Below are 24,288 nucleotides of genomic sequence, written 5' to 3'. Positions count from 1 at the left end.
CGTGGGATGCAGGCAGCACACAAAACCATGCTCTCTCTAGTCCATGGAAAAATCTTTCTCCACAGAACCAGTCCCTAGTGCCCAAAAGATTGGGGCCCTCTGGTTTAGGCCCCTCAACAAATATATAGAGTTTAAAAAAATTACAAGTTATCTTTTGGCTTAATGTTTGAATATTGTAAATAAAAATGTAGTCATTGATTATCAGCATCATTATGAATGAAGGAGATTTGTTTTCTGAGCTATAATAAAGTATTTTTGTAGTTTTAGGATGCCTCAGTCCTCTTTACACACATTCCCTATAGACGCTAGATACGAGTGTGGTCATGAACATAAAACAATGTCGCCTTAGATACATTTTGGGGAACCTGGCAAACCCTGTGTCCTAGTTGACTTTATTTTGTTTTAAAACTTTCAGGAACAAATAAAATGGAAGCAAACATGATACAACAGAAAGCACCAATTGCAACATATAATTAACATGTCATATTTCATCAGCTTCAGTTTCATACTGCATACTTAGATCTGGGGCTTCACATGTTGTTTTAGAGATTTCAGTTAATTTAGTTTAAGAGGCTAAAAGCTCATTATACTGTCTCCTGAGTTGTTTGCATTTTTCTGCAATTAGCTGGAATAAGTTGAAAATCATTCTGAGCATGCTTTTGGACAACATACAGTAATTGGACCTCATGATATTCTTGTAGTTCTAGACTTGTCAGTTGATCTCACATTTCAAACTAGGGTTTTAGTTCCCAATCTTGTATGTCTTGATATGTTTCTTTCATCAACAACACCATTGTCATGAGTTCATGCTGAACGGGATTTGAGAAACTTGGGTCATATGGATAGAAAAGCACTGAAAAAAGAAGTTCTGGAGCCTGCTCTTCAGATAATAAGGCAACAAGATAGTACAACATAGTTGGCAATGCATAGAGGCTTGAAAGATAAAGATATAGCTTTGGGATGATGGACAACAACAGTGATTTCCCCCCCCCCCTCTGCTTTTCCTTAGGCTAGGATCAGAAGATGGTGATGGTGCATGGTGCCCTGAAGTCCCTGTGGAACCTGATGATCTCAAGGAGTTCCTGGAGGTTGATTTACATGAGTTGCATTTTATCACCTTAGTAGGGACACAAGGCCGGCATGCAGGAGGTCATGGCAATGAATTTGCTCCAATGTACAAAATTAATTACAGCCGGGATGGCACCCGCTGGATTTCTTGGCAAAACAGGCATGGAAGGCAGGTAAGAAAGGAAGAGAAGGAGATTGTTATTGTCCATTATTATGCATGAAACATCTGGTTGTATTTTAAGACTGAATCATTTTAGACTTTATTTATTTATTTATTTTCTGTCTCTAAATGGGAGACAACCTATCCAATTCTGAAGACTGTCTCTAAAGAAGGCAGAGTTACTGCCAGCATAAAATATATATTAGCAGGTATCAAATAGTTTCTGTCAAACATGGCTGTGATTTTCAAGATATATCAAAAATTGATGAACTTGGATAAAATGTTTAAAAATTCTGTTTTTGAATGCATAATGTCCATGATTTTCACTGTGGGTTCTACAATAGAAAGTCTGGGCTGATCTGTGATCACTATTAACTGAAAGTAACTGTGAGGAGCTGTTTGAGTTAACCTTATAAAGGACAGGCATAAAGAATGTACGATGTTGCTTAACTAGTGTGTCCAAAATTTACTGAGTAAATGCCAAGTGTTCATGGCACAATTGATATGTTTAATCCTTGGATTGAAGAAGTGAAATACTTTGATCTCATACTCAACTTTCATCATGGAACGGGAGTGGGAGATGTCTTTAGAGGGGATTCAAAAAAGTCAAGATGGTGTCATGGGAGAAGGAATAACCTTGAGGTATAGGAGGAAGAGCAGCAATCAAGACATGGTCCAGGTTTTTCTGCCCTGGATTCAAATAAAAGAAATCTGAGTCCAGGGCAGAAATGTAAACTGACAGAGCATCTCAAACAAGACCCTAATTTTCACCAAGATAAATAGAGGGAGGGAGGAAATACATTCAGACTTGTGAGATTTTGTTACAATAATGCTATAATAAAAGTAGGATTAGCATGCATAACTTTAGTTCCCTAGACTAGCCTAACTCAAAGAGCTAACAGATTGTGACCACAGCCATGTGATCAAAGTTCTACCCTGTTTGCACATGTAAAAAGGCAAACTCTTTCTCTCTCTTTCTCTCTCTTTCCCTCCCTCCCTCCCTCTCTCTTACACACACACACACACACACGCACACACACACACACACACACACACACACACACACACACACACACTCACTCACCCTGCAGACATTTCTGCCATCCCCATTTCAAAGTAGAAAGGGAGCCTGGTTGGATCCAAATGTTAATTCATATAATATGTCTGTGTTGACTTATATTGCCTGTTCTTTTTGTAATTAGTAGTCTGTTTTATTCACACTCAACTGTTATTATTCTAGCACTGAGAATTGTAGATCTGACAAAATGAAAACAGCCTAATTTTCACTATGATAGAAATCCTATAACTCAATCATTCCACTTCAGACCACAGGAATTATTTGACTATATGTTTTAACAAAATTCCTGTCCTTGGAATGCTTAATAGAAAAGATGCAATATGTTCTCCATAATTTCTTTGAACCAAATTACTTTTTACCTTCTATTTGCTTCATAGTGAAAGAACTATAGAGAAGAGCACTATCAAATGGGCAGTATATTAGATTTAAGAAAATGGTGCAGGATAGAAACAAATAATCTAGTGTTCTCTAGATATTTTAGATTTCACCTCTCATCAAATGCGATCGCTATGAACAATAGGAGAAGTGGTCTAAGTAGTTCATGGCACCAAGTTCTTGCAGAGCACCGGAGTTAACGAAAATATCATGTCGGGTGGGGATTTTATTAATCTAGCAATCTCCTTGTACCTGTAGTTAAAAAAATATTCAGATTAATTATGGGTCTCCTAATGTGCAATCTGGTCTTTCAGCATGACAAGACCAAGTTATAAAGAATTTTCAACATTCTGATAAAGCTGATAAAAATTCTCAGAACTGGAAAATGATCCAATTCATATGTAATGCTAAGAAAATATTTATTTAATCTATGTATCATGATTCCGACAGATGAAACTCTTTAAAAAAACTTCAAGGCATTGTTTACCTTAAAGAACCTTTTATTCGAGAAACAAAGTATCGGCACTATATAGTTAAAGCCAAAAACTGAATTCCCCACCCCTGGGCACAAAGTAGCAAAGCACAATTCCCTCCTCCAATTAACAGTCATAAATCACATTCCCCAAGTAGCTTGAAGCACGGCCTCTCTCCCCAGCTCTCCAGCCCACCAAATCTTTATCAGCTCTGGGTGCAATAACCTTGATTCCCACGGCTGAATTATTGTTGTTATGACTAACTGGACTCTCATCCACATTCCCCCCTTCCCAGCATCATCTAACTCTAAAAGTGAAAGAGAAAAAATGGCTACATTTCCATGTGTTGTCAAAGCAAGAACATCCGATGTTAGCAGCGTTGACATCTGGCCCGCCTTACAAAAGGACAAATCCTGTAATGTAAACAAAAGCACAGGTTAGGGGCTGCTTCTTGGTTTATTAGGGTGTTTCTTATAGAGCGTATTAATGAGTCTGTCAGCTTTTACATCGCTAGACTTTACCCAGGTGGCCTCAGACAACAAATATCCCTTCCATTGCACTAAGTACTGCAATTTCCCCTTAAAAATTCTAGAATCAAGGATACGCTTTACTTCATAGCGCTTCTGTCCTGCCACCATGAGGGCTCCGGGTGCCTTCTTAGGGAGAGGTCTTAAAGTGGAACCCTGAAAAGGTTTCAACAGGCTACAATGGAAAACAGGGTGAACTTTTCCTAAGAGCCTAGGAAGTTTTAATTCCACTGTGACTGGGTTAATGATCTTTACAATGGGGAAGTGTCCTAAGTACTTCAGTCCTAACTTCTTTTTTTTATAACAAATTTTTTATTAGTTTTCCAGTTTTACAATTGAGTATTTGGAAAGCAACGTGGTGATTGGGTTAGTCAATAATTCAATAACAACATCTTTAGTACATATCTCAGGTTACATCATCTAAAATTCCTTCTCTGTTTCCCTTAACATTTGCTATAACATACCTTAAGCTAGTAAATTTCTAATTATATCCAACTCAGTTAAAACATCTATCAATATATTTTTGCTTATACATATCCATATCCTGTTTTTAAGTTTTACCTAATTTTAATATTTAATTGTGATATTCCAATTTAACTTTTACTATCCATAGTATTTAATTTTCGGGTAGCCCAAATTTCCTTTATTTCATTACATAGAAGTTATACTATCTAAAATACACATATTACTTACGTAGATATATTCTTATTTTGTTTCATAAACATTTTCTATTTCTCATCCTATTACATTACCACAATAATAGAGTATCCTTTATTATCTCAAATCCATGATCTGCGTTATCCAGGCTAAACAATAATTCAAAGCCATTTCCTAATTATTAATTTTCATTTCTCTTATAAATCTAAATCCTCATCAGTAAGCCAATTAGTCCCTTATTTTTTATTATTTTCCAACAATATTTAAATCTAATAATCAAAATTTCCTTCATCTCAAAGTCTCCCTTTAGTCCATTAGTTGAAACTTTAGGATCCTCTCTAATAAATCAAAAGACCCCATTTTTTAAATCTAACTCTAGCTTTCTTTTTATGCCAACCAGGCTTCCATACCAATGCTTTTAAATCATCAGATAGATCTCCCTTCATTCTTGTACATGTTACTTGAACTAAAGGAGACCATCTAATTGTCAATTTTCTAAAGAAACTGGCCCATTTATAATCATTAAGTTGTCGCCCTGGTGGCACAGATCCCCGTATTTGCTCTAGCATATTTGTCTTCCATTTGATCTGGTCTTCTTCTTCCTCAGGTTTTGTCTGGTTTAAGTAAAAAGTCATGTCCAATTTTGTAGTTGTTGTTATCAATAAGCTGTATTTGTTGATCTTTAACGCCCTCCGTCTTGGTATTACTTTCAGTCTAGATTTAATTATCTCAGTAGCTTCAAGAATTTTTTCAACTATAAGTTTATAATTAGCCGAGATTTGTTGCTGGTCCTCCTCCATTCCTAGCATGGTTATAGGTAGACCTTTAGTGAAGGCTATTTATTAAGCAAAAGTCAATAAGTATTCACCTCCACAGTTCTTAAAAAGCAAGTAATAATAATAATAATAATAATAATAATAATAATAATAATAATAATAATAATAATAATAATAATAATAATAATAATAATAATAATAATAATAATAATAATAATAAAGTTGGAAGGGACCTTGGAGGTCATCAAATCCAACCCCCTGCTCAGGCAGGTAACCCTATACCATTTCGGACAAATGGCTGTCCAGTCTCTTCTTAAAAACTTCCAGTGTTGGAGCATTCACCGCTTCTGGAGGCAGGTTGTTCCACTGGTTAATTGTTCTAACTGTCAGGAAGTTTCTCCTTAGTTCTAGGTTGCTTCTCTCCTTGATTAGTTTCCATCCGCTGCTTCTTGTCCTGCCCTCAGGCGCTTTGGAAAATAGCTTGATTCCCTCTTCTTTGTGGTAGCCCCTGAGATATTGGAACATTGCTATCATGGCACCCCTCATCCTTCTCTTCATTAAACTAGACATACCCAATTCCAGTAACCGTTCCTTATATGTTTTAATCTCCAGTCCCTTAATCATCTTTGTTGCTCTTCTCTGTACTCTTTCCAGAGTCTCAACATCTTTTTTACATCGTGGTGACCAAAACTGGATGCAGTATTCCAAGTGTGGCCTTACCAAGGCATTGTAAAGTGGTATTAATACTTCATGTGATCTTGATTCTATCCCTCTGTTAATGCAACCCAGCACTGTGTTGGCTTTTTTGGCAGCTGCAGCACACTGCTGGCTCATATTTAAATGATTGTCCACTAGGACTCCGAGATCCCTCTCACAGTTACTACTATTGAGCAAGGTACCCCCTATACTATACCTGTACATTGGTTTTTCTTGCCTAAATGTAGAACCTTACTTTTTTCACCACTGAATTTCATTTTGTTAGATAGCGCCCAATGTTCAAGTCTGTCCAGATCCTCCTGTATCCTAAGCCTGTCTTCTGGAGTGTTAGCTATACCTGTTAGCTTGGTGTCGTCTGCAGATTTGATGATTTCCCCATCTATCCCCTCGTCCAAATCGTTGATGAAGATGTTGAAGAGCACTGGGCCCAAAACAGAGCCCTGGGGCACCCCATTACACACTTCCCTCCATGTAGATGCGGTTCCATTGAGGACCACACGCTGAGTACAGCCGGTCAGCCAGCTACGAATCCATCTGGTAGTGATGCTGTCTAACCCACATTTTTCTATCTTATCAAGTAGTAGGTTGTGATCTATTTTGCCAAATGCCTTACTGAAGTCCAAGTAAATTATATCCACAGCATTCCTCTGGTCCACTAATTTTGTCACTTGGTCAAAGAATGCAATAAGATTTGTTTGGCATGATCTGTTTTTGACAAACCCATGTTGGCTTTTAGTAATGACTTTGTTTGCCTCTAGGTATTCGCTGATTTGTTGTTTGATTAACTTTTCCAGAATCTTCTCAGGTATTGAGGTCAGGCTGATAGGTCTGCAATTTCTTGGATCCATTTTTTCCCCTTTTTTGAAGATGGGAACTACATCAGCTCTTTTCCAGTTTTCCGTTAGTTCCCCAGTGCTCCAGGATCTTTGAAAAATATAGTTCAGTGGTTCTGAGATCACATCTGCCAGTTCCTTGAGAACCTTGGGGTGCAATCCATCTGGTCCTGGTGATTTGAACTCGTCTAGGCTGGACAGGTGCTCACTTACCATTTTCTTGCCTATCTTAACTTGTGTTTCTCTTCTGTTTTTTATGGCATTATTTTTTATGGCACTATTTTGATAGGTTGGTCTGTTTTTTCCCTTTGTGTAAAGACAGATGCGAAAAATGAGTTAAATAGTTCTGCTTTCTCCCTGTTGCTTGTCACCTTCTTGCCACTTTCACCCACTAATGAACCAATCATTTCCTTCACCGAGCTGTTCTCTCAGCTTTTAATCTCTTTTAGATAATACCAAGGACAGATCTGGGCTATGAGCCAGATCTCTTTTTGTCAAGAATATTCATTTGCTGTACCAAATTTCACCACAAGATGTCCTCGATAGAATTTAATTTTTTTTTCAAATCCCAGGCTAGGTTTTTATCCAATTTAAGTTCTTTTTCATCTTTTTTACGAATAGATAGAGTAGCAAGTCCCCGTGAGAGTAGGAACTTTTTGGGTCCCAAAATATCAAAAAGAAGCAAATCCAATTATTTAGTTGTCCTTTTCAAGGCTTTATTTCCCAAAAGTAGTCAGACGCCGCCATTTTAGAGGGTGGGAGGAAAACGTTCCCTTCCCTCTCTCCTCACAGGGGGAAGAAATTTCAAGAGGCTTTTTACAGGAAAAATACTTGGGGTACAAAGAAGGTAGGATCTCACCCAATTCCTCTGCGGTATTTTCAAAGTGCCTGTTAGTAATTTTGGCCTCGGCTGGTAGCGGCATTAGTGATGGGCCATGTTAATGGCTGATCTTTTCGCCGTCAGTTCGAAGAGCTGCCCGGGATCAAACGGGAGGGCTGCCACCCTTCCGTGATCACTCGGAGGTCCTCTTCACGCTCGTTGCCCCTCCAGTGCAACTTCCGACCCTTTTCAGGGTCCCCTGGTGAGAGAAAACCGGACGGCGGAGAGAGCGATCGCCCCGCATGTCCGCCAGCACCGTAATCACAAACCGGAAGCCAGTCCTAACTTCTTTCTAGGTAACTTAAGCCGTAATTATTTAGTTGACAGATAAATCTTTTCCCCAACTTGCAATGTTCTTTGGGGAGCCCTTTTTTATCTGCCTGTTTTTTGTATGTCTTGGAAGCCTTTTTCAAAGCAGTTTTTGTGGTTTTCCAAACTTCTTCCTACCCCTCACTCATTGATCAAGAGTCTGGGAAGCGGAGGGTGCTTGGGGGTATTCGGGTATTGGGCTGACCTCTTTTCCTGTGGCCACTTTAAAAGGTGTGAAGCCAGTGCTGCTGTGAACAGAGTTATTGTAAGCCACCTCTGCGAAAGTTGAGGAGGTCGGTCCAGTTCGTTTGTTGATAATCAACATAGCATCTGAGATACTGCTCCACCATTGAGTTCGCGGATTCAGCCACCCCGTTAGATGGATGAAAAGCAGATGATAGTCCTTAAGATGAGCCAATTAGATTAAGAAAACTCCTCCAAAACATAGCTGTGAACTGCACCCTCCTGTCAGAGATTATTCATTTAGGTGCGCCATGCAGTCTGTAGATGTGTTTCAGGAACATTCTGGTTAGTCGTTGGGCAGACGGGAGCCCTTTGCAGGCAATGAAGTGAGCCTGCTTTGAGAACAGATCTATCACAGTCCAGATGACCGTATTTCCCCTACTTTCAGGTAGATCTATTATAAAATCCATAGCAATTTCTTTCCATGGTTGGGAAGGGTCTGCCACCGGTTGCAATAACCCAGGGGGTTTCCCCAGAATTCTTTTCATGGTGGCATATACAGCACAAGTCCGGACATAGTTTTCCACGTCCTGTTTCAATCCCGGACACCAGAATTGATGGCCGATGAGGTGTAGTGTTCTTAAATATCCAAAGTGCCCAGCCTGCTTTACATCATGGCTGTGTCAGAGTGCTTTAAGGCAGAGAGTCTCTGGCAAATATAGTTTTCCACCTTTGTAAGCCAAACCATTCCTGCATGTTAGGGAGGTTTGATTGTCCTTGAACCAGTGGTCAGTGAGGAGCTCTTGTTTTATTTTTTTGCCCCAGGGTCATTGGGATTAGGGGCTCTTGGAGGTAGGACTCTGCACGATGTAAGTTGAGAAGTGGTTTGTGGATTGGAGATAATTGCCTCATTAACCTGTTCACGCTGACTTTTGTACTGGGGCAGTCTGGATAGAGCATCAGCTAAGAAGTTTTTTCCTCCCGGTATGTACTTTAGTGTGAAGTTAAAATGGTTAAAGTACTGCGCCCATCATACTTGTTTCAAGGAAAATTTACAGGAAGTCTTTAGTGCTTTTAGGTTTTTGTGATCAGTCCATATCTCGAAAGGCACCTTACTCCCCTCTAGATAGTGTCACCAGTTTAATAGAGCCCAGTGGATTGCAAAAGCTTCCTTTTCCTACACAGCCCACCTCCTTTCGCAGTCAGTGAATTTTTCCGAGGTGTAGGTGCAGGGTTGTAGGATCCTACTATGGTTCTTTTGCAGTAACATAGCTCCAACGGCCACCTCGCTGGCATCGGCTTGAATCACAAAGGGCTTTCTTGGGCAAGGATGTTTTAAGACCGGTTCGAATGTAAATAGTCTTTTTAAATTTTCAAAAGCTGTTTGACAGTTCATAGTCCATGCTAGTGGTTGGCCCGGATGCGGCTTTCCTCCCCCTTTGCCTGTTTTTAGTAATTCCGTAAGAGGCAGGTCAATTTCAGCAAAGGAGGGGATGAATTGACTGTAGAAGTTGGCGAATCCCAGAAAGCTCTGGAGCTGTTTGTGAGTCTTTGGGGGTTGCCATTCAATTATGGCTTTCACTTTGGTCGGGTCCATTTCAATGCCCTCGCTGGAAATTCTGTAGCCAAGATAATCCAGCTGGGTCTCGTGAAACTCACACTTTGATAGTTTAACATAAAGTTTGGCGTTCAACAGTTTCTTTAGCACTTCTCTCACTAGTTTTATGTGGTCAGCCATATTCGTGCTGTATATCAGGATGTCATCAAGATACACCAAAACCCCTTTGTATAAATGGTCATGTAGTACCTGATTAATCAGCTGCATGAAGACAGCTGGAGCCCCGTGCAGTCCAAAAGGCATGACTTTAAGTTGGTAGTTCCCCATGGGACAGTTAAAAGCAGTCTTCCACTCATCTCCCTCCTTTATCCTCACTCGGTAAGAAGCCTCTCTCAAATCCAACTTAGTGAATATCCTCCCCTTAGCCAGGTGGGTCAGTAAGTCCTTCAGGAGGGGGATAGGATATTTGTTTTCTATGCTCACCACGTTCAGACCTTTATAATCTACACAGAGAAGAAGCGACCCATCTTTTTTTTCTTTAAATAACACCGGGGCTCCCATGGCAGACTTGGCCAGTTTGATAAATCCCCTTGCTAGGTTTTTGTCCACATACCACTGCATCTCCTCCATTTGAAGGGGGGACATAGCATACATTCTTGGTTGTGGGAGTTTGGCTCCCGGTAACAGTTCGATTGAACAATCATTGAGTCGGTGGGGAGGCAGGGTGTCGCATTCCTTCTCACTAAATGCCTCCGCTAGTTCCTGTTATTCAGTGGGGATGAATGGCTTGCCTGGTTGAGACAAGGCGGCCATCTGTGCTAGCTCATTGGGTGGGCTAAAGTCTACTATAACGTCCATCAAGTTAAGGTGGTGCTTGGGTCCTATAGGTAACCTCACAGTCCTCATTCCTTTCTCCCACCAGATAAATGACTTTTATTTGTCCACCCAGGCTAGCCCTAGGATCACAGCCTCAGTCATTTTCAGAGCCACCATGAAACAAATGAACTCCCAGTGCTCACCTATTTCTAAGTGTAGAGGTTCGGTCAATTGCGTGACTAAAGTTCCTCTCATTAGGGAGCCATTGGCTTGTTCAAACCTCAGGGAATTGGAGAGCAGCCTTGCTCATATGCCCATTTTCTGTGCAAGTAACAAGCTAATAATGCACCGGGAGCCTCCAGAGTCGACTAGTACTTTTAAATCTACCTGTGCCCCTGTCTTAGGGATTATGAGTTTGGCAGGTAATGAAAAAGGTGGGACATGTCGACTCACCATCGGGTTGTTCTCTCCTTTGTTGTCACTGTCATAGGAGGTAGAGCAGCAGCAGGTCCGGCTTGGGTCTCGGCACTCTCCTGCGTGGGGGATGTGACTTGGGCAACGGGTTCCTGGGCAATCCAGTTGGATTTCTCTTTTGTTGGCTGCTGGGTTGGTTTCTTTCTTGCTGGTGGTCCCGGTCTATTCTGCTTCTGAAGGTAAGGGACTGGGCAATTCGCTGCTCTCAGTTCTAGACGGAAGAGATGAGGGTCCTCTAACTCGGGTGCTTGCTCATTATATAAATTGTTGAGCCACTCGGATGCTTCTCCTTCCAAGCTGGACGCAATCACATTGACCATAGCGGCTGGGTTTGGATAGAAATAGGCACAGCTGACCGGCTGTACTCAGCGTGTGGTCCTCAATAGAACCACATCTACATGGAGGGAAGTGTGTAGTGGGGTGCCCAGGGCTCTGTTCTGCGCCCAGTGCTCTTCAACATCTTCATCAATGATTTGGACAAGGGGATAGATGGGGAACTCATCAAATTTGCAGATGACACCAAGCTAGCAGGAATAGCCAACACTCCAGAAGACAGGCTTAGGATACAGGAGGATCTGGACAGACTTGAACACTGGGCGCTATCTAACAAAATGTAATTCAGTGGTGAAAAAAGTAAGGATCTACATTTAGGCAAGAAAAACCAAATGTATAGGTATAGTATAGGGGGTACCTTGCTCAATAGTAGTAACTGTGAGAGGGATCTCGGAGTCCTAGTGGACAATCATTTAAATATGAGCCAGCAGTGTGCTGCAGCTGCCAAAAAAGCCAACACAGTGCTAGGCTGCATTAACAGAGGGATAGAATCAAGATCACGCGAAGTATTAATACCACTCTACAATGCCTTGGTAAGACCACACTTGGAATACTGCATCCAGTTTTGGTCACCACGGTGTAAAAAAGATGTTGAGACTCTGGAAAGAGTACAGAGAAGAGCAACAAAGATGATTAAGGGACTGGAGATTAAAACATATAAGGAAAGGTTGATGGAATTGGATATGTCTAGTTTAATAAAGAGAAGGACGAGGGGGGACATGATAGCAGTGTTCCAATATCTCAGGGGCTGCCACAGAGAAGAGGGAATCAAGCTATTTTCCAAAGCGCCTGAGGGCAGGACAAGAAGCAGCGGATGGAAACTAATCAAGGAGAGAAGCAACCTAGAACTAAGGAGAAACTTCCTGACAGTTAGAACAATTAACCAGTGGAACAACCTGCCTCCAGAAGCGGTGAATGCTCCAATACTGGAAGTTTTTAAGAAGAAACTGGACAGCCATTTGTCCGAAATGGTATAGGGTTACCTGCCTGCGCAGGGGGTTGGACTTGATGACCTCCAAGGTCCCTTCCAACTTTATTATTATTATTATTATTATTATTATTATTATTATTATTATTATTATTAAGTGGGAGCGCACCTGATTGAGGAAAAAGATCAGCTTCTCCGGGTCCCCATCGAAGGTGGCTCTAAAAGGTGGCACCATCAGTGGCTGCTGGCCTCCCCACTGTGGATGTTGCATCCCCAATTGTTGCTACCTCCCCCCATGGTGGCTGCTGCATCCCCAGTTGCTGCAAGCCTCCCAGCGGTTGTTGCACGCCCGGGGGCTGTTGCCACCACCACGGCTGTTGTTGCATTGCTGGCAGCAGTGGTACCCCCAGTTGCTTTATGACCCCCACCAGTCTCAGTGGGTACTGTAATGGCACCCCCAACTGCTGCAGGCCTCCCAGCGGTTGCTGCATGGGTGGGGGCTTCTGCCATCCCCACTGCTGCTGGCCTATGGAGCGTTGTAATGCCCCCAGTTGCTGCAGGCCCCTCTGCGGCCCCGGAGGTGGTTGTTGCTGGATCCCCATCGGTTGTGGGCCACTCAGCGGTTCCTGCACGTCCAGAGGCGACGGCCAGCCCAACTGCTGCTGCAGTGCTCCCAGCGGTTGCTGACCCCCTGGTGGCTGCATCACCCCCGGTTGTTGCAAGGTCCCCCCAGCTCAGCTGCTGCACCGCCAGCGACTGTTGGCTTCCCACCTGGGGAGGCTGCGACATTCCCCATTGTTGTGTGGGCCCCGGGCTGGGTGGCCGGTAAGCACATCGATCCAGGATGTGGCTGTCCCGGTGACAGCTTGGGCTCTTATCCCATTGGTGGCAATCTGGGCTTTTGGAGGGGCGACGACTGGAGCTGTCTCTCCCCACAGGGCTGAAGGCCATGGTCAGTGGCTTCGAGGATGGGGAGGCTGCCTGATCTGCTCAGGGGGGACTGGGGATTCCCCTTGGTAGGAGTTGGCGGGCACAATTCCCTCCTCCAATTAACTGTCTTAAATCACATTCCCCAATTAGCTTGAAGCGTGGGCTCTCTCCCCAGCTCTCCAGTCCACCAAATCTTTATCAGTTCTGGGCACAATAACCTTGATTCCCACGGCTGAGTTATTGTTCTTATGACTAACTGGACTCTCATCCACATCCCCCCTCCAAGCATCATCTAACTCTAAAAGCAAAAGAGAAAAGATGGCTACATTTCCATCTGTTGTCAAAGCAAGAACATCCGATGTTAGCAGCGTTGACACTATGCTTGTGAAATAGTCATAGTAACACTCTCTATTTTGGATAACTTATGCTCCCTTGAGAGGGCCATAATATTGGGGTATAAAGAAAAAGGACTACCAGCTGCAAGATTGGTGATCTCAATTACAGCAGCAATGGGTGCACCGTAGAAGAACCTGAAGAGCCAGATTTGGGGACATATTGTTTTGGAGGAGGCCAATCTATGTGGTCACTAAGTCAACACCAATTTGCTGGCACATAATCCAATTATAATATATTCTTGTACAAACACATAATCTATATTCATATATAAAAATCAGAGTCAGTGTGTTATATTGGGACACTATAGGGCAGGGGTCGGCAACCTGAAACGGTGAAAGAGCCACTTGGACCCGTTTCCCGCACAAAAGAAAAAACTAGGAGCCGCAAAATGTGTGCATGCGCGCGCGCATGCGCGCGCACCCGTAACAGCTTGATTAAAGAGTGGAGCCTAAGGCAACACATGCACCGGCCCTGCCCCCGTCCAGCTCCCCCTCTCCGGGCCGAATGTTGCTGCAGTTGAGAAACGCTGATCCAGACCGATTTAATACCTGCTGGGAACGTACATTTTCAACTCTGTCCAGAGTTGCAAACAAACAACTCTGCAAACAAACACAAAAGGTTTCGGGTTTCGCCCATCTGATTGGAGACCCTGCGCCGCCCTTTCTCCTGTGGCCAGGGAAAGAGGGCCGGCCCCGAGCCTGTCCTGGAGGACTTTTTAGGCCCCGAATACCCCCACACACCCTTGCCTGTCAGCCCAGGCACTGTGGCTCCGCAGCAGGAGGGAACCCTCTGGACCTTCGGTACTCCCGCCGGTGGCGAAGGGGTGCGGCTGCCCGGGCCGAGGTGGGGCCGGCTGGCGGACAGCCCCATGGCGGCAGCGGGAGGAAGGTGAACGGGCGCGGCCGCCCGGGCCAAGGTGGGGCCGGGTGGCGGAGAGTCTCACAGCAGCGGCGGCAGCGGGAGGACAGCCAAGAGGCGCCACGCAGCACGTGGGGAAAGGGCTGGGCAGGCCCCGCGGGGGAATCTCTCGACCCGCGAGATGGCCAAAAGGCGCGGGCGGAGTGGGGAAGCTACTGAGACCCCTGGCGACCCCCCTCCAATTAACAGAGGCAGAGGCCGCAGCAGAGCAGGGCGAGGGGAGACCCACTGGGCAGGGAAGAGGCATCCCGAGACTGGCTCCTTACCCAGGTTCTGCCGCCTTTCCAGCATTCCTTCTGGCTCTTCCTCCGCTGCCACCACGTGCAGTCAAAAGAAGGAAAGAGGTTTGTGGGCAGTCCCACAAACAAAAGAAGTTCAACCAATCAATTCAAACTTCGTGAGAAGTTTGAATTGATTGGTTGAACTTTTTTAGTCCTACTTTTTTTTTCTGGACTGCACATGGCAGCTGAGGACAGGGAGCCGCAGGAGACGGCTGAAAGAGCCGCATGCGGCTCTGGAGCCGCGGGTTGCCGACCCGTGCTATAGGGCAACTGTAGTGTATATCATGGAGGCTTGGCAAGATGATAGAGGAGTTCTATAGGAGCCCATCAGCTACTGGTCAAAATAGTGAGCAAAGGTTAGTTAAGGTTTAATCTTCCATCTCCCTTTCCAGGCTTCTCTTGAGGCTTTTGCTGCTGTTTATGTATATTTACCTTCTTCTGAATAGTTGGATGAAGGTGTATTGACTGTCCTAGTACTTAGGAGCTCTGGCTGAGTTGATACAGCAAAGTCAGTGTGACAAAGAAAATGCTTTGCTCCGGTTTCAAATAAATTATGGCAAAATAAAACAGAAATGGCTCAATTTCTTTAAAACTAGCCAATATTGCATGATTGTGGGTCTAGACTGGTACCAGTGGCTCACGTGGAAATACTCTGAATTGAACCAAATGGAAATATGCTACATTATCTTCATACATGTTTAGATGTCACATGATACAGTTACCATGACTCAATTCGTTCTGCTTCTGCACCCTGGCCAGCAACCTTCTCCTCCGCCTTTCATTTCCTTTTCTTCTCCTCAGGTACTTGAAGGAAACACTAATCCATATGACATTGTCCTCAAGGACCTGGAACCGCCTATTATTGGGAGATTCATTCGCTTCATCCCTGTGACTGATCACTCTACAAATGTGTGTCTCAGAGTCGAGCTGTATGGTTGTGTTTGGTTGGGTAAGTACAACAACCTTTGAAGAGAATTCACATTGAAGGAATATTTCAGTCAGGGAACAGCAGATAGATAAAGGAGAAGTCCTAAGGCCCAAATTATTAATAGGCTAAAAGATGCAAAGGGTAGATGTTTGTGGAGATGGGCCTCCAATTGTCTAGTGTTTTTCTACCTCAGCAAACTTTAAGATGTGTAAACATTAACTCTCAACTGAAATCCAGACATCTTAAAGTTGCTGAGATTGAGAAACACTGATCTAGAAAAACAAGTCTACTCTCTGACTGTGTGCAATGCAAATGCACCTTTCCTATCCAGAGATAAGCACAAGAAATTATTATTTTATAAGCTTAAACAAAAGCTGATTTTTACAGATAGTCTTGATTTGCCTAAGCGGAACCAGCTAGAGGTTTTTTGGTGATGTTTGAGTAGATCCCGTTGCCATTCCCCAGATATTCTACCATAGCAACATAATGCATGTTGGAGCTGTGGAATGAAATTGGACTTACATTTGCTTGGAAATATGCTTTGATTTCTGTTTCTTATGAGATGTGTGTCTTCATTATTGATAACAGAGTATTGACTGACACTGGGTTCTTGGGAGAGTTTTCCTTTTTTTGCTATTAAGTGTCTTGTGTTAATTGGACTGGTTCAAGAAAAATCCAAACTGAAGATTTTTGTGCTAGAACATTGTAACATCACTCTATCACTGTAGCAATATATAGTCTATATTAATGTTTGATCACCATTGCAATGATTGATTGACACTCTAGTTTGCTAGTGTCCGAATCCTAATTGTTTTATATTAGTTCCAAAGGTGCTTTTCCAAAAGGCAGCTGGACTATCTTGATTTTTTCTTTGAAAACATTTTGCTTCTCATCCAAGAAGCTTCTTCAGTGCTGAAGTAATATGTGAAATGGAAACAATTTTAAAGGCAGAAAACAAATGTACTATCTCTGTGCAGAGGCTGGATTTATTAAATTATGCAAAAAGAAAGATGGTTTTAGTGTACTTTATAAGACTGAAATGGAGTTGCTTACAGCTTCCTTTCATTCCTGATATAGCATTAATAATTTCAGCTCAGTCAATAGTTCTGGAAATGGATGCATTCCCAGCCTTCAGGCTCTGTCAGTTCTAAACTGATTTTCAAAGCTTGTCTTACTATCATCAATAACAAAAAACAAGAGTGACTTCCGTGGAAGAAATGTCAGGCTGAAGATGGCTCTGAAAAGGAGAGCCAATGATTGGAGCAGAATGCAGAGCCTGTACACCGGCTTTTTGATAATTCCTCTCTGGACAAAGAGAGCACTTGAGATCATCCACGTGTGCCCCAGACAGCTGCTCTTCATGATGAGACTGCAAGTTAGCAGTCTCCAGCAGATGTAGTGCTTTGAGAGATGAGAGAACAGCCATATTGCTCAAATCGCAATCGATGCCTTTGAAAGGACACTATATTAGCAAAAATTTCTTATCAATTTCAGAAATTGCTTGTTAGCTGCTTTTCAGCTATTATGAACTTTTGGATTGACAGGTTTGACAGTACTGGGGGATTTCCTTCAATCCTTAGTGAAAGACAGTTTTAATTACAAGTTTAAGAACTTTAAAAAAATATTTTGGAATACAGCAAAAGGATAATTAAAACTTTGATTTTAGCAAAATGGATTAAAGGTCCAGATAAATTTGAAATAAGATTTTGGAATTAATTATAAAGAATCCTTCCCATAGGAAAACTCAATATAAAAATTTTAAAATTGGACACTAGAGGGAACTAAAGATTATAATTAAAGGAAAAGAACACTTATACTTGACTTACAATTACAAAATGAAGCAAAACATTTCAACTGGACATATTGAATATTTTTGAACAATTTTATTATGTTTCAGGCAGCTGAAGGAGGTTTTCAATAAATGCATTAGGTGTTTAACACATTACACTAATTGATAAGGTACTTGTAATCTGTCTTGCATGTAACCTGTATTTCATAACCATCCTATTTTCCCTTCCTCCCCCACCTCCAATTTAAACTTACATCAGTCTAGCCATTCTATGCATCTAAAGAAGCAAGCTGCAATTTACAAAGCTTGTGCCTTGTAATAAAATGTGTTAGTTGTAAAAAAGAAAAAAAACAAAAGTAACTCTGCTTCTATTCCTTTACAGATGGATTGGTTTCATATAATGCTCCAGCAGGGCAACAATTAGTTCTCTCCGATGGCCATGTGATCTACTTGAATGATTCAATCTATGATGGTTATAGGTAAGTTCTCTATTCATATGTCCAATGAGGGAGAGGGAAATCTTTTAGACGATATTAATGTTTGAGCAAAATTGTCCAGTGTTCAAATGAGAACAAAGTAAAATATAAAATGTAACTACAGTATTTTGCAGGAGATTTTTGGCTCTCTGACACCTTCATATAATTTTGATGATTAGGGAGAGGTCTTGTACTCAGTGCAACCATCCTTATTTCCAAATGTGCATCTTATGTGACCAATAGTGTGTAGGCTAAAGCTCAGATATTTGTAAAAAAAAAACCATTATGAATCTGATAAATACAAAATATACATTTGAAAAAAATGTTATGAGGTGGCAGAAACTGAAACCAAGAGATGTTACAATATAGATACAGACAGTTCTTGATTAATGGCTGATTGTTTAGTGACCTCCCCAGGGTTACTTATTACCCAGCTTTGAAGTTCTAAAATGGCTGCCCCCCTCCTGTGGTCAGCTGGCATGCATTCATACCCATTTACAGCATACAGCAGTTATGTGACCATGATTTACAACGTGCTTTTTGCCAGAAAAATTCCAGTTTCAGGCAAAAAAATGCCCCCTGGGGACAATAGTTTTGCTTAACTTACATGTTTACTAAATGACCGCTGCAAAAAAGGTCATAAAATAGGTCATGATCACATAGTGCAGGCATGTCAAACTCGCAACATCACGTGACATCGCGCAACGTATCGGGACGGTTTTGCCATTGCCGGCAATGGGGTGGGTGCGGCTTCTGGATGACGTGTCCGGCCTACGGGCAGCAGTTTGACACACCTGACATAGTGACTCTGATAGATGAAACCCATCAAAAGAACTTTGAGGCAAAATTCTTCCTTAAAGAACATTTTATTTGGGAAACAAGGTATCGGCACTACATAGTTGAACCCAAAAACTAAATTCCCTCCCCCCGGATACAAAGTAACAAAGTGCAATTCCCATCCCCAATAAGCTGTCATAAATCACATTCTCCAATTAACTTAACTTAGCTTTCTCCCCAGCTCCTCAGCCTGCCCAAACATTATCAGCTTGTCCTTGAGTTCCTACGAAACAGCGTTATTATTATGGCTAGCTGAGCTTTCATTCCAACCCCCCTTCTGCACCTGATTTCTAAATACCAGAAAAAGCCTGTTAAAGGAAAGAAGAAAATGGCTGCATTTTCATCAGTTGTCAAAGCGGGAACATAGCAGCATTGACATCTGGCCCCCCTTACAAAAAGGACAAATCCTGCAATTCAAACAAAATCATAGGTTAGGGGTTGCTCCTTGGTTTATTAGGGTGCTTCTCATAGAATTTACTAATGAGCCTGTCGGCTTTTATATCACTAGATTTTACCCAGGTGGCTTCAGACAATGGATATCCTTTCCACTGTACTAAGTACTGTAACTTTCCCTTAAAAAGTCTAGAATCAAGAATATGTTTCACTTCATAATGAGTCTGTCCAGCTACCACGAGAGGGCCAGGTGTCTTCTTAGGGGGAGGTTGTAAAGTAGAACCCCGAAAAAAATTCAGTAGGCTACAATGGAACACAGGGTGGACTTTCCCTAAGAGTCTATGACTGGGTTAATTATTCTTATGATGGGGAAGGGACCTAGGCACTTCGGTCCCAATTTCTTACCGGGCAACTTAAATCGTAAATACGTGGTGGATAAGTAAACTTTTTCCCCAACCTAGAATGATCTTTGGGGAGCCCTCTTTTTATCTGCTTGCTTTTTCTATGTCTCAGAAGCCTTTTTCAGAGCAAATTTCATTTTGTCCCAAACCTCCTCCCATCCCCTCACCCACTAATCAAGCGTTTGGGAAGCAGAAGGTTCCTGAGGATATTCGGGTATTGGGTTGAACTCTTTTCCTGTGGCAACCTTAAAAGGTGTAAACTGGTACTGCTGTGAACAGAGTTATTGTAAGCCACCTCTGCAAAAGGGAGGAGGTCAGTTCAGTTCGTTTGCTGATAATCCACATAGCATCTGAGATACTGCTCCGCCATTGAGTTCTCTTTTTCAGCCGTGAAAAGCCGACGACAGTGCTTGTGATGAGCCAATTAACTTGAGGAAACCCCTCCAGAACTTGGCCGTAAACTGCACCCCTGAGTCTGAGATTATCCATTTTGGCACGCCGTGCAGCCTGTGAATGTGCTTCAGAAACATCTTGGTTAGTCTTTTTGGGCTGATGGGAATCCTTTAAGGCGATGAAATGAGGTTGCTTTGAAAATAGATCTATCACAGTCCAAATCACCAATATTCCCCCTACTTTCAGGTAATTTCACTATAAAATCCATAGCAATTTCTTCCCATGGCTGGGAAGGGTCCACAACCAGTTGTAATAATCCAGGGGGCTTTCCTAGAATTCTTTTCATAGTGGCACATACAGCACAGCTCTTGACATAGTTTTCTACATCCCTGGAATGGAGAGTGTTGAGGTAGAGGGTTTCAGGCAAATACAACTTCCCTCCTTTGTAAGCCAAACCATCCCTGCATGTCAAGGAGGTTTGATTGTCTTTGAACCATCAATTGTTGAGGAGTTCCTGTTTTAATTTTCTCGCCTCAGGGTCATCGGGGTTTGGGACTTTCGAAGATGGGGGTCTTCGTAGCGTTAGTTGCAAAGCAGCTTGCAGTGTAGATATGATTGCTTCATTAACCTCTTCATGCTGGCTCTTGTATTGAGGCAATCTGGATAAAGCGTCAGCTAAAACGTTTCCCCCCCCCTGGTATGTACTTCAGGGTGAAGTTAAATAGGTTAAAATATTGTGCCACCGTACTTGCTTTGGGGACAGCTTGCGGGGAGTTTTCAGTGCCTCTAGGTTTTTGTGATCATACTTCAAAAGGCACCTTTCTCCCTTCTAGATAGTGCCGCCAGTTTAATAGAGCCCAATGAATTGCAAAGGCTTCCTTCTCCCACACTGCCCACCTTCTTTCGCAATCGGTGAACTTTTTCGAGGTGTAGGCACAGGGCTGCAGGACCCCCTCATAGTTCTTTTGCAATAATACAACTCTGATGGCCACATCACTGGCATCGGCTTGAATCACAAAGGGCTTCCCCAGGCAGGGATGCTCCAGGGCCGGCTCGACTGCAAATATTCAGGTTTTCGAAAGCAGTTTGAAATTCATAGTCCATTATCAGCGGATGGCCCGGTCGGGGCTTTCCCCCATCTTTGCTGGTTTTTAACAAGTCCATGAGGGGCAAAGCAATTTCAGCAAATGAGGGGATGAATTGTTGCTAAAAGTTGGCAAACCACAGAAAGCTTTGAAGCTGCTTGCGAGTCTTTGGCGGTTGCCATTCGATTATGTCTTTCACTTTACCAGGATCCATTTCAATGCCCTCACTGGAAATCCTGTAGCCTAGGTAATCCAGTCGGGTTTGATGGAACTCACACTTTGATAATTTAACATATAGTTTGGCGTTCAACAGTTTCTTTAACACTTCTCGCACTAGCTTCACGTGGTCAGCCATATTTGTGCTGTATATCAGGATATCATCAAGATACACTAAAACTCCTTTGTACAAATGATCATGTAGTACCTCATTGATCAGCTGCATGAAGACAGCTGGAGCCCCCTGTAGTCCAAATGGCATGACTTTGAATTGATAGCTCCCCATGGGACAGTTAAAAGCAGTTTTCCATTCATCTCCTTTTTTATTCTTACTCGGTAATATGCCTCTCTTAGATCCAATTTAGTGATGATTCTCCCCTTCGCTAGGTGGGTTAGTAGGTCCTTCGGGAGGGGGAGGGGTACTTGTTCTCTATGCTCATAGCGTTTAACCCTTTATAGTCTATGCAGAGATGAAGCAATCCGTCTTTTTTCTCTTTAAATAACACTGGGGCCCCCACCTGAGATTTGGCCGGCTCAATGAACCCTCTTGCTAGGTTTTTGTTCACATATTGCTGCAGCTCATCCATTTCAAGGGGGGTCATGACGTACATTCTCGGCTTCGGGAGTTTAGCGCCCAGTGTTGTGGCTCCGTCCTGTGGGTCCCTATCATCGGAGGAGGAAGGCTCTGAACATGAAGGAGAGGAGATGGCCAGGCCTCCCTCTCCAGGACCTTCCCCTCTGGTGCGGCCTTCGTTGTCTTCCGACAGAGAGGAGATTGGCCAGGAGCCAGGTGTTTCTGGGATCGGCCAGGAGCCAGGCGCTTCTGGGATTGGCCAGGAGCCAGGTGCTTCTGGGATTGGGCAGGAGCCAGGTGTGTCGGACTCTGAGGAGGATACGTCTTGGCTGGATCCACGCCAGCGTCGGAGGGACAAACGTGCGCAGCAGCTAAAACGTCGTGCCAGAGATTTCAGCTGAGTCACTGGGCCACACCCCACAGGCTATATAAGCAAGGGGTGTGCCGTTTGAAACTCTTGTGACGAACAATACTGAATCTTCTGTTGTAGCACTTCAGAATTATCCTGGACTTTGATTTGTATTTGTACTGTGAGTTATCAGTAAAGGTCTTGGCAGGCAGCCACGGAGTTGCTGCCAAGTGTTTATCTGTGTTTTTGGCAGTGCTGAGCAGTCTTTTAGCCCTCGGCTGACTGGTTGGGGGGTGTGAGTCGGACGGGGGACAGAACACCCAGTAATAGTTCTATGGTGCAGTCATTGGGCCAATGGGGTGGTAGGATGTCGCATTCTTTCTCGCTAAATACCTCCGCTAAATCCCGGTATTCGCTGGGGCATGAGTGGTTCGCCTGGCTGGGGCATGGTAGCTATCTTTGCTAACTCGGTAGCTGGCCTGGATCCTCCAGTAACATCGGCTGAATTAAGAGGGGATTTGGGCCCTATGGGCCATCACACAGTCCTCATTCCCTTTTCCCACCAAATAAAAGGCTTCCATTTGTCTAACCAGGCTAGACCTAAAATTACAGCTTCAGTCATTTTCGGAGCCACCATGAAACGAATGAACTCCCAATGTTCACCTATTTCTAAGCATATAGGCTCCATCAGTTGTTCATTGTACAGATTGTTTAGCCCAGCGGTTCTCAACCTGTGGGTCGCAACCCTTTTGGGGGTCGAACGACGTTTTCAAAGGGGTCGCCTAAGACCATCGGAAAACACATATTTCCGATGGTCTTAGGAACCGAGACACTAGTGAGAATTTCTGCTCAAGGCTATTTCTGCCAGCTAGCTCGAGCAGACAGGAAAGCAGCCGCCTCAGCAGCATGGCGGGGCTGCGCTACCCATCGCAGAGCAGCTACTGCCGCGTTGCCACGGCTATGAACCTCCTGCTCGGCGTCTTTCAGGTCTTCTTGCCTGGCTTCTGTCTGGGAGAAGCGCAGGGCCAAGGTAAAAAAAAAAAAGAGCCTGGCGAAATACTCCCGAGGGGTAGCGTTGATCTGTAGTGGGAGGTGAAGGGGGCGGGTGGGTGGGTGGGGGTTGACCAGAAGGGAACCGGGTCTGACAAGGGCAAAAGTTGAGTAAGGTTTTCCCCCTCGCCCCTCTCTCCGCCTCCCTTTGTGCAGCGGCGTCTCTGGCTGCTGCCTTCCCAGTCGCTGAGAAAGGGGGAAAAAAGAGCCGTGAGCAAGTTCCCCTTTCTGCCTCGTTGCTTAAAGCTTTTTTTTTAAAACGACTGCTCGTTCAGACCTCCTCGGGGCTTGTTTGCACGAGCTTGTGGCAGATCAGTAAATAAAGGGGTGGGGGAGCCAAACAGTCCAAGGCGTTTGCACCCTGAACATGTGGACGCTGCTTTCATGATTTGCCACCACCACCCCCTCTCTTCCCACCCTGCTCTAGCAACACGCTGATGCTTCTGCTGCTGCTGCTGGCTGGGCTGAGCTGAACTGAGCTGAGCTGCGGTGCTGAGCCGGTCCCCACGCCTCCTGGTTGCCCAGCTGTGCTCTGCCCCCGGCTGCCCTCCGCGCCGTGCCGGAGCCTCGCCCGTGCCACCCGGCCCACCTCCCTCGCCATCTATGTGTGTCTCCAGACCTTACTGGACTATCATCCCCAGCAGCCCTAAAAAGCACTGTGGAAGAGTGGGGAATGCTGGGAGTTGCAGTTCATCACCATCTGGAAAAACATGACTCTCCAAAGATCAATCCTTCCTTCCTTCCTTCCTTCCATCTATCCATCTCTTTCCCTTCCCCTTCAATCTCTCCTTCCTTCCTTCCTTCCTTCCTTCCTTCCTTTCCCCCTCAATCTCCTTCCTTCTCCATCTCCTTCCTTTCCCCTTCAATCTTCCTTCCTTCCTTCCATCTCTATCTCCATCCCTTCCCCTTCAATCTCTCTCCTTCCTTCCTTCCTTCCTTCCTTCCTTCCTTCCTTCCCCTTCAATCTCCTTCCTTCTACATCTCCTTCCTTTCCCCTTCAATCTTCCTTTGTTCCTTCCTTCCTTCCTTCCATCTCCATCTCCATCCCTTTCCTTCCCTTCCTCTTCAATCTCTTTCTCCTTCCTTCCTTCCTTCCTTCCTTCCTTCCTTCCTTCCTTCCTTCCTTC

General features: G+C 43.8%; 1 protein-coding gene across 1 annotated transcript in view; it reads left to right on the top strand.

Moving 5' to 3' along the window:
- The window catches only part of DDR2 (discoidin domain receptor tyrosine kinase 2), a 74,103-nt gene that overhangs the window by 374 nt on the left and 49,441 nt on the right, over positions 1-24,288 (top strand). Inside the window, exons 2-4 of the mRNA XM_029287316.1 lie at positions 1,010-1,241; positions 15,472-15,619; positions 17,770-17,866. Of these exons, the coding sequence (XP_029143149.1) occupies positions 1,010-1,241; positions 15,472-15,619; positions 17,770-17,866 (477 nt within the window). The remainder of the gene's footprint in view (positions 1-1,009; positions 1,242-15,471; positions 15,620-17,769; positions 17,867-24,288) is intronic.

This window comes from Protobothrops mucrosquamatus, unplaced genomic scaffold (genome assembly GCF_001527695.2).
Source record: "Protobothrops mucrosquamatus isolate PMUCROS unplaced genomic scaffold, P.Mucros_1.0 scaffold_294, whole genome shotgun sequence".
Taxonomy (NCBI): domain Eukaryota; kingdom Metazoa; phylum Chordata; class Lepidosauria; order Squamata; family Viperidae; genus Protobothrops; species Protobothrops mucrosquamatus.
Note: the sequence above shows the minus strand (reverse complement) of the source record. Positions and strands in the feature narration are given on the sequence as shown.